The 15,037-nt window shown below is 50.3% G+C and overlaps 1 protein-coding gene across 1 annotated transcript in view; it reads left to right on the plus strand.

Moving 5' to 3' along the window:
- Nucleotides 1-15,037, plus strand: part of LOC144138426 (uridine phosphorylase 1-like) — a 51,326-nt gene that overhangs the window by 22,927 nt on the left and 13,362 nt on the right. The window contains exons 3-6 of the mRNA XM_077670698.1: nucleotides 585-746; nucleotides 1,972-2,086; nucleotides 11,658-11,728; nucleotides 13,793-13,934. Of these exons, the coding sequence (XP_077526824.1) occupies nucleotides 585-746; nucleotides 1,972-2,086; nucleotides 11,658-11,728; nucleotides 13,793-13,934 (490 nt within the window). The remainder of the gene's footprint in view (nucleotides 1-584; nucleotides 747-1,971; nucleotides 2,087-11,657; nucleotides 11,729-13,792; nucleotides 13,935-15,037) is intronic.

Below are 15,037 nucleotides of genomic sequence, written 5' to 3' on the forward strand. Positions count from 1 at the left end.
TGATAGATAATATAAACAGCCAGTAAGAAATACCAGTGAGGAAAAAAAACAGACTCCAAAATAAACATAAAAAATGAAATGACCTACTCTTACAACTGCAAGCAAGCAATAGATGGTTTGATGATTAGGGTGAATATAAGGCTGGCGGGGATGGTGGATGCCCCCCTTTTTGTATCCGGGTGTGCATAGTGTTGGCTGAAGACCTCCCCTTTCCTGCACCAGTTAATGACAGCTCTAAGCTTCTCTTAGCAGCCTTCGAGTCTATTTGGACAATGGCAAGGCTGGTGCGTGCGCTGGTGTGTGATTGCCTAATGCTAGTAATGCTGCGATGGCAAGTAGATAGTGGCAGTACTAGTCCTCCAACCAGGACGAACGTGAATGCTCATAAATGCTTAAGCCTTAGGATCTGAAATGTAGCTGTGGACATCGAACATCTCTTCAGGCAGCCTTCCCCTTCGCCAGAATCTCCCCGTTCAAATCGATGGGGAATAAATGATGATCGGGCGTAAGGCGTTGGGTTTCGTATGCGGCTGCAGCGAACGCTGAGTTCACCCCACGGGGCGGCTTCACTCGTGGCTGCGCAGTTCGTGTGCATGGGTGGAACGCCATCGCGCATGGAGCAGTTCGCCCATCTGGCTTGCCAGGAGCTCGGGGTGCAGCTGCCCACGGGCACGCAGCTCTGCGACTTGAGCCACTACGCCGGCCGATACTCCATGTACAAGGTCGGACCGCTACTCTCTGTCAGCGTGAGTCCACTTCACTGCTTCGCTATGTGTAGTATACACGTACAGGAAACCTTCGTTACAACAAATTTCTCGGCACAGAGAACTGACGTCGTTATAAACGGCACTTCGTTCACAACGGGGATAATTCATCTCTCTGGAGTGAATATATATTTACCTCTCTTTCTCCACAAACTGCATGATGTCTGTTCTTTTCTTTTTTACTTCTTTTTCTTTTTCTTCTGCCCTGTTACCTATAGGGACTTTTCTATCCTCCCCTACTTATTCCGCAGCCGAGTAGCATGCCGGTGCTAAGATTCTGGCAAACCTCTCAGTTTTCTTCTCTAATAAAAAATTCTCTATCTTCTCTGTCTCTCTCTCTCTCTTTCGCAATAAAGTTAATGATGATGATGTTGATGATGCACGTCGCGCAAATTTGATTGGACGGTCTAAGCAGGCGGCCTATTAAGAAACCGTAAAGTGACGCCATCTGTTGCGGTGGAACGCAAAAAACTTATTTCGGGTAATATTTTAGCTGTGGGGACAAGCTTTCAGCTGGTATAGTTTGTACGGGAGTCATCGTTTCGACGTGCTTCCTTGGGCAGGATTTGCTCTCCAGTTCTGATAAATTGGCCTGATGCACTTATTCAAAACTCCCCCCCCCCCTTTCCTCGCCATCCCACTTCCCTAATCTTTAATCGCGATTTCCTGCGGCGGTATTCTCGTGTTTGTCCGTTTTGCGTCCGTTTTATTGCGACGTACTTCCAGTTGTAGGCGGGCTTTGGGTTGACTTTTGCGCAACTGTTCTTGTAAACGCATTGTAAACGACTAAACCTGTTTTAAACTATCTTTTATGTGTTTACTGTTTCGCCAGCGAACCAACAACAAGGCGACAAAAAATCGCCTGCTCCAAATCGTCTGCTCTCCAAGAAGTGGCGCCTCATAGCTCCGCTGTGATTGCATGGCGTCACATCCGCGTGTTCGCTTTTAGCCAATCACGGCTTGCTCAAAACGGACACAAAACGGACAAAACACGAGAATACCGCCCCGGAACAGCGTATAAATTAGGTTCTCACCATCCTTAATTAAGTTACAAGTGTCGCCACATTGTCGGAAATGCGCCTTACTTAGCTCAATGAATATGTAGTTATACCTTGAATCAGGCAAGTGAACGGGATGGTTGGTGACGGCACGTGCGTTGTCTAATAGTGTCTCTGTTTTTCTTTCCTCTTTTGGAGGCGCCTTGCAGCATGGCATGGGTGCCCCATCACTTTCAATCCTGCTGCACGAGATGTTCAAACTGCTGCACTACGCCTGCTGCCGAAACGTCATACTCTTCCGGATCGGAACCAGCGGGGGCATCGGTGAGAACCGGAGCTTTGCGTTATACTGACGTGCCATTAAAGGGACACTGAAGTGATTGTGGGATTACTTGCGCAAATTGTAGTCTCTCTCTAGGTCTTGTTTCGACCACTCTCGATGCGTTTACGCGACTTTACTCAGTAGAAAATGGCCGCGTATCTGTTCCTTTCGTTGCAAATGTCGACGAAAGACGACAGTAGACTCGCGCCCCTGCCAAGGAAATGCCGCCCTTCTCTTTCCGGTCACCTCTCATGCTTTCGCTCTCCTGTCTCGTTCCTCCCGAGATAACACGCTAGAGGTTTGCTTAAGACAATTTAAATTTACCACATTCCACTGCTCCAAGTTTGATGCCTTGATGCCACAAGGCGAAGACGCGCGTGATTCGAGACACCCTACTGCATGTTGTAAACTTTATTAGAAAGGAAGGCCAAAGGCCATGGGAGGGGGGCGGGGAGGTAATGGGGAGGGCGGAGCACAGTCCTTATGACGCCGCCTTCAAGGGATCTCTTCAGAAGTCGTGTAGACCACTACTAAATTGCCCGTACTAGGCCGCTTTTTGTTGCGTAAATGATGATTTCGAAGAGTGTGTCGTGTGAGAGGGATGTTGGGTCGATGTATTGAGGTGTCGTGGTAACTGGGAGTGAATGTACGAAAGCGAGAAAACTTGGGGCAGTGCCAGACGAGGTGTTGGAGATTGGCTGTGACCCATTCGGGACAGCACCGCACACGTTAGGCCCTGCATCCCAGAATTCTTTGCTAGATCTTGCTGCTCCTGTCACTCCTCCACATTCGATTAGCTAACTTGATAAGGCACATAGAACAGTTGTACACCGGGGGCGTACCTGTGACGGACGGGCAGACCGCCGAAGTCGCAGCGGAGAGGGGCGCGGCTGCAGCCGCCACCCGGCAGAGAACAGAGCTCTGCCTACGGTGCCCGCCCCCTCCGCCAGCTGGAGAACAGGAGGAATGGACCTGGCCGCGGAAGTCGCCCTCACTAGAATGCGATGGCCGCCATAAGCTGCGGCCGTTGTAATTCGAGAACTAGGCACACGCGCCGCTGCAAAAATCGGTGGGGGGTCAAGGTCCATTCCCTCCTCTCCCAGGGGACGTCCTCACCTTTCCGCAGTGGCCCTGTCGCTGCGAGGCGTGTGCAGCCGGCCAACCTCCCGCCTGCGGAAAGGTATGCTTACACGCCCGTGTGCTGGCAGCTCCCAGCGCACGTTAAAGATCCCACCAGGATTGCTGGTGGCGAAATTACCCCTCCACGGAGGTCCAAGCTCGCTGGAGCGACAATTACTACAAATTAGGCAAAATTCCAGTCTCTGGGGACGGCTGGGAGCTTTGATTCGGCAAAATTTTTTGATCTGTGCGAAATGGCAGGTAAGGTTTCCTAAGAGCAACATTGATATTTTTAAACTCTTATGACCGTTTTTATTGAAGCGCATGACACTCGCCTCGTATGCGGGAGGTACTGGGTTCTAATCTTGGTACCGCCGGGCACCCACCGGTTTCTTCAATGGGTACAGGCGTCCCTGGTCGAGTGCGTACCCTTGAAAGGGGAATCCACGCCTGGAAAGCTGCCTTTGCCCTTGCGATAGGCCTCTGACCCTTGTCCATTTGGTGGGGCCCCGGGCCACCATGCCGCGTTGCGCCACTGCCGGGGTTGAAAGAGTCTGGCGGCATGTCCTGCCAAAGGAGGTTGCCAATTAAGCGTCCACCCTGGCTGTGAAAGGCACCATGTGCATTCATGTGCCTTGGTGGCGCCGGGCACCTACCGGTAAAGTAGGTACAAGTGAATCCCCGGGCTGGCGCTCGGCCCTTGTGTGCGACTACAACGCTTCGGAAGTTCACCCGGCTTGCACGGGAAATTGTCGCTACAAAATGGAGCGGCTGCGAAAATGCAGGAACATTTTTCTTTCTGTTGGTTTTCCAATACTCTACGTATTTACTATGTTGTGCTCAGAAACTCGGCATGACCGTTGGTCTGCTACCACCCCCAAGCGCCGGAAGCAAATGTTTTAGAGGGATACTGAAGTGATTTGCAAACATTGTGGGATTGCGAGCGCAGTTGTGGTCTGGAGTCTGTAGGCCATGTTTAGACCACTCTCGCTGTGTTTACGCGACTTTATTCACCAGCAAAATAAATTGAAACCGAGACTGGTTTGAATTCCAACCTTGGACATCGTCCAATCACATCGCATCTCGTATGCGCGTCAGTGCAGTTAGTTGTTGCGGCCGCCGCAAATGTTGCATTGCATTAGTTCTTCTTTCGGGCTATAATTATTAAATACCTCTTTCTTGACTGAAGAAACGATGAAAAGTGTGTTTATTTGAGCCAGTGTATGCAATGCAAACAAAAACGGTAGTCGGAAACGGAAGACAAAGTGTAAGTTAGGCTCGTTAAAAGATACTTCTTTGTCCAGGTAACAATGACACCAATTTTATCGGAAACTTCAAAAATATAATTGAGGTTTTACGGGAAACGTATGGAGCCGTAGTGACTTTTTGGCTGCTTTTGGCGACTTTCTGGTGACAGTGGTCACTTTCCGGCGACTTCCCTGTGACGTCACAGAATCTTGTTTGCGCGATTGGCGAACGCCGACGTAAGCCACCGCCAAGAAACATGACTTTGGTCAACACATAGAGTGGGGCCTCTACCTACTTCGGTTTGACCATATCTCTTGAATGCTAACGGGGAGTTAACACATTGGTAACTACGCTTTTAGCGCTTGCCCATGTGACGTCACTCCTGCACATATTCATTCACTGTAGCGCGAAATTTGAACGCCTTTCGATATTAGGGGCGAAGCCCCTTAGCGGCTCGGGCCGTTGGCGTCTCCTGCGATCGTCATCGTCGTCATCATCGTCTCATGTAGTCACCCTACTAAAACACCGGGAAACTTGTTTAAGCTTCGCGCTAGAGATCTTCGTAACGCGTACTAAAAAAACGCAGGGACACTTGCATACGCCTCGCGCTACAACGCTTCGTGCTTCATAGACAAGGTACTTTTCAGCCAAGCTGTATACCTCTACCCCCCGTTTTCATCTGCGTGAGCAAAATCGCCAAGGCGCGAAGAGTACAGTTCTACACGGCATGCATCGCCCTTCCCAGGTTTCACGTTTTTCTCGCGTTTGTTCTCGGCGAAAAAGGAAGTGTTTTGTGGCTGCAGTGCAGCTGAGTGAGTTACCGACGGCTAGTTATGCCAAATTGAATGAAGTTGCATTTTGTCTTCATGTTCCTTCTGAACTTACCTGGAATGAAGCAGGAAGAGGCCTCGAAGTGCAATTTCGTTGCATCGAAAGACGCCACAGCAACTCTTTGGCTCAAAGAAGTGGGGATGTGACCCCAGTGCAGCTAACGAGGGCAATAAGTCTGATTGCAGGGTTTAACGCGCCGACGCAACGCAGGCGATGAGGCGCGCCGTAGTGGAGGGCTCCGGATTAATTTTGACTATCCGGGGATCTTTAGCGTGCGCCGAAATCTCGCACACACGGGCGTTTTTGCTTTCCGCCTCCACCAGATAAGCGGCCGCCGCGGCCGGGATTCGAACCCGCGTAGTCGTGCTCAGTGGCACAATGCCTTAGCCACTGAGCCACCGCGGCGGGGAAAGGCAATAAGGTCGGCAGCTGGGCTTACTAACTGATGCCCGTCTCGCATGTACTATTAGGGGCACAAGTGAGGCGTCAAGCTCTGAGCCTCGGTTCCTGGAAAAAGAATGTGAATTGAGGCACCCTACTACAACGTTTATAGAACCACGTTCCCCTACTGCGCGAGCGCTGTAAGCGGAACGTGGAACCTATCTAGTGGAACCTTTCATTGGTATTGCCGTTTGGTTTCTTAAATGCCGCCAGGAGGTAGCGCTGCCAACAGCAGGCGACGATTTTCTGCCGTTGATGTAGTATTCCATTCGCTATCGTAAAAACCAAGCATTCACGAATTTTTCAATGAAGTAACACTGCAAATATCTTTTATGGATTGATTTGCTCTATTACATTTGCGTAATCTCTTGTTCTTATTCAGCAATGTTGACAACTATTAACGCTAAGCCCGGTCTTAGACGTTCAGATTAGGCTGTGAGTATATAAGAGTATTGTGGAGCTTTCGTTTCACTTTGGCCTGGTGGCTCAACCGAGTAACAGACAGACAGACAGACAGACAGACAGACAGACAGACAGACAGACAGACAGACAGACAGACAGACAGACAGACAGACAGACAGACAGACAGACAGACGGACCGACGGACGGACGGATGGACACACAGAAAGACAAAATTGCTGCGTTTACGTGGCCCAAGAAAGACTATATCTTCTTTAAACATTCTCAGTCCATCCGCTTTGTGAAGCAGGACGAGCCGCGAAGCTGCGAAGTGTTGTACCTTAATCGACGAATCTACGCGCGGAACAAAAGGCGTTTGTTTGTAATTTGCGATTGAGTCTACTCCCTAGTTAATTAGCTCTGTTAACAAGGATAAACTTGGACGGACTAGGTTTTTTATTCTAGCGGACAAGCATGGTGCTGGCCATGTCCCTCCCGTAGAAGTAAATGGATATTAAGGCGAAGCTGTCATGTCCTCACTGATGCCATTGTACGCGAATACGCCCCGCAGGAAAGCCAACTTTCTCTGACGATGATGATGATGATGAATGATCGTTGGTGAAGGGAAGGAAAAAAACGCTTCCCATGGCCGTAATAGAACCTCAGTCCGTCGCGTTATAAAGCCGACGTCTATCCGATTGCTCCATTTCGACATGGTCCAAGTGAACGTCGACCAGCAGGTTCTGATTCGCGCCGTACACCCCAAACCCGAACGTTAGGCCTACGGAGTGCCCACCTCAGAGTTGCTGTAGGTATATCCTAAAAAAGTGGTGCGTACTTCGAGATTAGAATATACTCACAGCGTGGGATTGGCTAACCAGGGAACCCATCACCGTAAATCTTTGCGTTCAACCATAGACGTCGTTAGACGGAAGGGTGTGGGCTTTTTTTGTCAAAAAAAGGGAATTTCCCCATATTTACACCTTCACCGTGAACTATGTTATAAGCATAAAAAATTGCCGCAGCTTGCACTATTTGTGCAAGGTTGGAGAAACAGCAGAGCTGGTGGCCCCTCTCCCTTCGCCAGAGAGACTCGGACGTTGCATCATCAACATCATCAGAAGCCCACTAGGTCCACTGCAGGACGAAGGCCTCAACCATCGACCTCCTGTCCCGCGCCACTCGAGTCCATTTTTTCGCCTCTGAATTTCCTTATTTCGTCCCCTCATCGTGTAATAGGCCTCTCTCTTTTCCTAGACCCGTCTCTCGGGGTCCACTCTGTCACCCTGGCAGTCCACCAGTTGCCATTCCGCCCAGCCCAAGTCCATTTCTTTTTCTTAGGCATACTTTGCTATCTTCTACTGTAATTTTTTCTCTGATCCAGGAAGCTCGTTTCCTGTCCCTGAGTGTTACTCCGATGACTATTCCTTCAATGGTCGGTTGTGCCGACCTAAGTTTCCTTTGAAGTTGTTTAGTAGGGCGCCGGGTTTACGCTCCACATGTCATTACTTCACACTTATTTTCGAATTTGCCGCTGAAAGTTCTCCAAGACTAGTAGGCCCAGATCATTTCGTCCACAGGCTTTCCCACATCTCCCACAGCGGACCGCATTAGCACGCGCTATAGAACCCGCGGCCAAGTCCAACGCCAACGCCCGTGCTACGAACCCAAAGGAAATGCTGTGCGCCCGGAATGCGATAATACCTCAATCGCATAGACTCCGGTTTTATGACGCAAGTGACTTAGGTTCGATCAGAGTCCTTCAATTCCTGTTGAAGGATTCTGGTTCCATTGCGACTACGGGAAGCGTTTTTTGTTCTTTCCAATTTGCCTGCATTTGTTATCGTTCCACGGCGCTGCTAACCCCGTACCTTCGGGCATGGGGGGTGGCTTAGTGGTCACGTTGCCGGATTCCCACCGTAAAGGTCCCGGGCTTGATTCCCGGGACCTCCCTAACCAAATCTTTTCTTGAGAGTATATCGGACGGATTTGTGTCGGCCTAAGCGCTCTGCTGTTAAAAGTACACAAAGCTCGGAGTATTTTAGAGTTGTGTTAGAGTCTATTCTCACATAGTTTTTCTTGGTGTAGTTCTGATAAAACACGACCCGCAGCTGTTTTCTCTAACCGTACTCCCTCCGTAGTGGGCTATGTACTGGCTGCAGCAGGGAATTCTGTAACGTTAACAACTTCACGTGGACTAACTAACGGGGACAAGTATATGTAATTGGGCGTTATTATAGAGTCGTCCTAGCCACCAGTCTCAGTATGATTTTTTGCACGATATAACCACATTAAATTGAGAGATACAGAACATTTGCGAGAGACTGGAGACTAAAAAAAGTAGCAGTGGCTTAGCTCGGCTATGCCAAGATATATGTAGCGTGAGCTAAGGATCAGCTGGCTATTCTTAGGTTTCCTGGCTGTCTAGGGATGGCTGATTATCATGCTTATTGTTGCTAAAAGGATTTCCCATCCAATTCAATCCAATACAATCCAATTTAATTTATTCAAATCCAATCAAATTTATTTCAATCCAATCCAATCCAATCCAGTCGCGGCGGCTGCGGCTCCAGCGCGCTAACTGTGCGCCGTGAGGCGTAACTGCCCCTCGCGCCTGCGCAGCACGGCTCCCCAGGAGCCACGCGAAACTGCTCAACCTCGGCCAGTGTAGCTCACGCTACAAAAGTCGACGCGATGCTGAGTCGGGCTGACATCGACCACCGCCGCAAGCTTTCGCTGTAAAATGAGCCGCCGTGCCGAAGCGTAGTGAGAGCTCCGCGGGTAATAACAAGCTTCCTCGGGTATCGACCGATCTCATGCTCGCGGATGAAATGTCACGATCAGACATCAACTGTCATCTCGACTTTCGCACTCCGGCACACAGCGATTCACGTACCTCCGGTGCGGAGGTGAGAATGCTCTTGTGCGACAAGTGTACACCTGACGGGCTGTGTGACTCGGGTTCACAGGCTGCTAAGGGCGATCAGCAGGTGGCATCGAACAGGGCCGGGGCAAGCGCCGCAGGGGCCCTAGAAAAAAAAAGCTTCCCCGTAGTTTCTCCCTCCTACCCTCCCTTCCCTCTTTCTCAATCAAGTTTATGATGATTATGCTGCCGCTGCTGATGATGAGTGGGCGCACTCGCTCATCGAGTGTGTTGTGGCGTATATTGGACAGCGCGGGACGGCAACCGCGTGGCGCAACAAGAAACCATGCTTGCCGGTCACGTGATTATAACTTCGGTTTTGATTTGTATTTTATAGCTAAAATTTTAGATTAAAACAACAATGAAAAAAAAAATGTGACAGTAAGGAGCCACAAGGAGCCGTGTAACAGGCTGAGCCAAGTATGAATGGTAAACATTCCAACGGCCTCATGATGGCGAGTGACTGTAGCTCCAGATGTAACCCAGATTCTGTTCTAGTTCAGCGGATGCACCGGCCGAACTAGAATATGCGTTCTAGTTCGTTGTAATCAATGTACCTGTGAATTGTACATTTTGGTATTAAACACCATGCTTACTAATTTCTCAGACCATGGCCCCGGTCGAATATACACGTATGCATTAGTTTTTAAGGGTGAAGCCCCTTAGCGGCTGGGGCTGTTGGCGCCTCCTGACTTCGTAAAAGTCGTCGTAAACGTCGTCGTAAACGTCGTAGTAAACGTCGTCGTAATCGTCGTCTTATGTAGTCACGGTACTAAAGCACCGGGAAACTCGTTTACGCCTCGCGCTAGAACGTAACGCGTGGTAAAACAACACCGGGACACTCGTTTACGCCTCGCTCTAGAGAGCTTCATGCTTCAAAGACAAGTGACTTTTACAGCAGAGTTGTATACCTCTACCCACGAACGGTTTCATCTCCGTTGGAAAAAATGCTAAGGCACCAAGAATACGCTTGTACACTGCATGCTTCTCCTCTCCCAAGGTTCCACGTTAGTGGAGATGACCCGGGATTTTTCGGGGCACCGCTTAACTCATCTTCTGATTGGGTTTTCACAGCGAAACTTTTCTTAGTCGAGGCTGTCATGGGACGAGGTGTGGTAACGCGGGCGCAGCTATGTGGAGAGGGCATAGCCTGGCGAGGGGGAGATCGAGCGCCAAGCACACGTGCAGCGTAGAGAGGAGAGGGGGAGCTGGCGCCCAGGGCTGGTGGGTGGAGTCAAGGAGAGGAGATGAGTCGGTCAATTGGAGAGGGCACCTCCAATAGATGGCGCGGAGGAGCGCGCATATATAGACGACCACGCTTGGCGGTCGTTCCTCGAATGTTCGGAAACTTGGTAAAGTCGCGCGCTCTCCGGAACCAGAAGCCGCCCGTCGAGAGAGCCAGCGAGAGTTGGCTCGCGAAGGAAAGCGAACGGGAGTCGATCTGCTGGCTTTGAGAAATGCTGTGTAGCTTAGTCTTGCGATTAGGGAACACCGGGCTGCTTCGCTGTTAACATCAGCGTTCGCGAAGCTAAGTCAGTGAAGCTCGGCTAGTTTTCTTCTCGTTTTTTAAAACTACAACTTTTGGGGCGTAGCGCGTTACTATGGCTGTACGTCAACAGCTGTAACTGAAGGTCTTGTCAGCAGAGAATGATCGTTTGTGATTTTTTGTTGGTTTGGCTACAAAAACTAACTCTCATTAATCGTAATGCATGCACCTAATTCTTCGACAAGTGTACCGGTTCAAGCCGCGTCCAGCTTGCAAGCTTCGCCATTGTTTGAAAATTGCCGGATGTGTTTTGCTTGGCGGATTTAAGCATTTTCCTGAACAGAGATTGTCACTTCAGGAGTAACGTATTTTCGCGCGTATAACCAGCCCCTACATGTAATCTGCACCCTACTTTCAGCCCGCTGGAAAAAAAAAAAAAACACTCACGTATTGCCCGCACATTTGATACAGGAAAGGCTGCACCAAAGCTACTGCTCAAGCAGCACGTCGCATACTATCTACTCATAAAAAGCGTATATTTAGCAAGTAGAACACACTGAATGCAAGGCGAAAGTCACAATTCACTCTGTGTTACAGTTCTCGCTAGAGCTATCACTTGATCCTCAGTCCTCACTGTTGTACACAAGGTCATATTCGGTTCCATGCGTGTTCTTTTTGTTTTTTGTTGTTTTCGTCCTTGTTTTTTCCCCCTTTTCCTTGTATGTTTTGCGCAATCGCTGCCATGGAAGGCTTAGTGCGTGTTACTGCGTAGGGAGCTTCACGCCACAACGTGCATTGCCGTGAAGCTGCACCAAAGAAAAACCCCGCGTATTATCCGCATGCCTACTTTGGCACTGAAATTTTCGCGTTTCTGGTGCGGGTCATACGCGCGAAAATACGGTAAATGGCCAGTTATTTTTATTTTTTATAAAGTGCGTTACTTCATAACTACTCGCAAAGATTATTTGAAGCTGGAATGTTTTACAGAGCATACGGGCTTTTCTCGGGCCACTAAACCAAACCATAGCTATCCTTCGCATGGACGGTTTAGAATCGCCCCAGTGAGGTGAAAAACTGCACTGTATTATAACGTTTTGTGAGAAGGTGCTTCCGTCTTGCCCTGCAGGCGTACCGCCCGGGTCTGTCGTGGTGAGCACGGGTGCCGTGAATGGCTTGCTCAGGGAGGAACTGGACCTGGTAAGGTTTCAGAGCTCCCTGCCGAGCTCCAAAGTATCCCCAGTGCATTTCCTTTTCTTTTACTTCCCCTCGAACCACAACTACTATTGCTGTTAAGTTCTGAGCGTTTCACACGCAAGTTTTCATACGCATAGTTGCCGTTTGATCAAACAAGCATGAGTCACAGAAACATTTATAACAGCAAGCCGTTATGTCCGAACACCGGCGGGTTCGTGTCCGGCTCCCCCTTTATCAAGCGTCGCTTTTACAGTGTGCAGGATAGAGTGCAGTGATGCCGTGACACAGAGGGAACACCGTTGATATAGAAACGAAAAAAATTAAATCCGTTCCACTCAATGTGAAGGCTGTCGGAAGTGCCGAGCATTGATTCGCCATAATGGGCTGTGGCGCCGTTGTCCGTATACCACCCCATGCAATTCATATTTCCCGCCTCCGCTGTGCTCGCACGCCCCCTGCCTGAAACAGCGCCAGCGAGGGCTCTGTTCTTTTTGTGCTAGCTTTTCTTCCCGCACGTGCCGGCATTGCACTGCCCCTTTTTTCGCTTACTATCATAAAAACCAATCCAACGAGCGTTCCTAACTCAATGAACGCGGACGCTGCCGGTTAGTTACGTATATTTTGTCTCAAATGTATACAGTTTTCTTTGCGCTAAACAATGGGTAGATGTATGACAAGAGCCAGCCTAGTTTCGAACGCTTGGTTTTTGAAGCCTCCGGGTTACGCCGCGACGACAGCCGCTACGACGGAACGCCGTGGTCCAGCGAGCGAGCTACGACGACAAGGCGGGCCCCTAAAGGCCTCTGCACTTAAAAAAAGAACGCAAGTGGAAGTAGTTGCGCTGGCCCAAATACCCCTTCGCGGTGGAGATTCGTAGGAGAAGGCGGAGTTGTAATAGAAATTAATGGAAGATCCATTGTCAGATCTTTAAGAACGCGTGGGCACCTGTTCGCTCTCTATTGCGAACAGGAGGCTCGGCCGGACATGCACGCCTTGTCCCGGATTTAGAAGCCTATAAAACGGCGTTTCTCACGTGCCTTTTGCACACCGCGTGAATCGTGCTTTGCGTACTATAAGCGTCTCTGTGGTCACGTTTGCTCGCTTTAGCAGCGGCATTTGCGGCCTGCCGCTCCTTTTGCTGCACCCCAGTATCGGCAGTTCCTCACCGTCATTCATATTCCACCCTCTCTTGCCGCCCACTCGTCTTTACACTCGCTGCCCACTGCATTTTACAAGGCGTATACAAGCGCTGACGGGATGCGTCGAGAAGCCGGACGACGGGCTCGTCATGAAGGGGCAGTGGCGCGAATGCAGCGCCACCTATCTCGTCGCTGGCTCAGAGCTCGGCTTGGGCCCCATGCTGCTTTCCGCACGCGCGCTGTCATTCTCTGTGCTTCTATCGCTTTGTGTCCACAGATCGACGGAGCAAAATTTTGCCAACATGCCTCGTGTATTGTTCGCGCAATAAGAATTGCGCAGTAAAAGAATATTTCCTATGACTAGGCGTAAAATGTGCAGGTCGAAGAGGCACTAGAGCGCGGGCTTGCTAAGACATTGCGCGCGAAAAGTACCCCGATGCGAATGTATGAAGAAACGAGGTGAGGCTACGTCGTATTTGAGATAGTGAAGCGTTGCGGTGTGGAGCGGTAGCAAAACGTCTATGACGGCAAGCTAAAAGAGAACGTAAGACTTCGATGAAAGCCTTTTAGGAGCCGCTCCGGCGCACTATACGCGTTCTTGGGAATGCGGGTTCGGTATGCGAGCGTGCTTCGCTCTGGTACGCTATCAAACCGCTTCCGTGATTGTGCCGACCAGTCCATGAACAGGTCAGTCGCAGCTATTCGTGCGTGGTCGTCGGCCAGTTTTTTCAATCTCGCAAAATGGACCGACTGGCAAGTTTACATGACCTGTTGGCGCAGATACCTGGCGCATTGCAACTAAAGATGGTCTTTTTCTTTACACTGGCACTTTCCGCGTCGTTACAAGCTGGCCGCGAGATTTTGTAATTAGTCTGGAACTTTGTCGGTCGCACACCACTTTTTCATACGTACGCCTACGCACTCGCAGCACGTTCTGGGCCGAGTGGTACATCGCCCCGCCAAGTTGGACGTTGCCCTGGCTAAGGAGATCGCAGATGAAGGGCAGCGCTCCTTCCCGGAGCTCAACGTGGTCACGGGGAAAACCCTGTGCGCCGACGACTTCTACGAGGGTGAGTGGTGCTCGTCCGAGATCTTTCTACCAGTACCAGCGAAGTAGTTCCCGCTGATGTCGGTGCTGACATCAGCTGTTACGTGCACGTCGGTGGCGTCGCTACCGACAATACGAACCGAGCCACCTATTCGGGTCGCGTACGGCATATCACGTTGCGCGATGTCACTAACTCGCGCACTCGTTGGTTTCTCCGCGGGCGATGCGGATAGACTATGATTGAGGTTTTACAGCGAAGCTTCCTACGACTCCGCTCTCTCTTAAAAATTGAAAGTGAAAGAGCGTAGTGAGGGTGAAAGAGCCAACAATAAAAGCAAGCGCACATCGCCGCTTGCGCCGGAGGAGGGAAGAGGGGGAAGGGGACTCCCCAAAATTTACTGTCATTCCACTCTGTGGAGTTGTATGTTCAGTGGGTCTGTTTGTGGATTATTGGTTGGCCTCCAACTCCCGCTCACATTGCGCCGTCGCACCGGGGAAGCTTTCCAGCGGGGTTGTGAGCAGGCTTCTCTGTGCAACACACGGTGCGGGAAAGCCAGCTTTTAAAGATGAAGCTTGCACCTTTCTCCTCAAAATCGTCTTCACTTATAAACACAGCCGCATTGCTGGGAAGACATCTTTCCAGCGGCAGTGCACGCCATCTTATATCGAAATATGAAGCGCTGGAGGAGTGAAGATTGCCGAAGGGAGAGGGTGTACCGAAGTGAGGGGAGGGGAGAGGCTTTTCTTGTCCTACGGGCGCAAAAACAACGTCGGAGTTAGCCTATACGCCTCGAGCTTCGCGATCGCTGCGCCGCCTGCCGCCGCTTCTCCGCGGTGCTTACGGTATGCGCGCTCAGTGGATGATAGAGACTCATGCAGTGTTTCGGTTCACTTTCGCTTCTTTCAGCTTTTCCGCGCCCTGAACAACTTATTATGGTTATGTGTGTAAGCAAATAGTACGTTTGGGGCACTTCAAAAAACAGCTGCGCCTTGGTAGAGTGCTTGAACGCCAACAAGACCGAACCGGGGACGCGGTTCCGCGTGCTTCTAGGTCGCTCTTACTGGAGTCGGCGACGGTAGCAGCAATATTCCACTGTCACCTCCGAATACTTCAGGAACAAGTGA

This window comes from Haemaphysalis longicornis, unplaced genomic scaffold (assembly GCF_048455015.1).
Source record: "Haemaphysalis longicornis isolate Haplotype H1 unplaced genomic scaffold, Haemaphysalis longicornis Haplotype H1 scaffold_5, whole genome shotgun sequence".
Lineage (NCBI taxonomy): Eukaryota > Metazoa > Arthropoda > Arachnida > Ixodida > Ixodidae > Haemaphysalis > Haemaphysalis longicornis.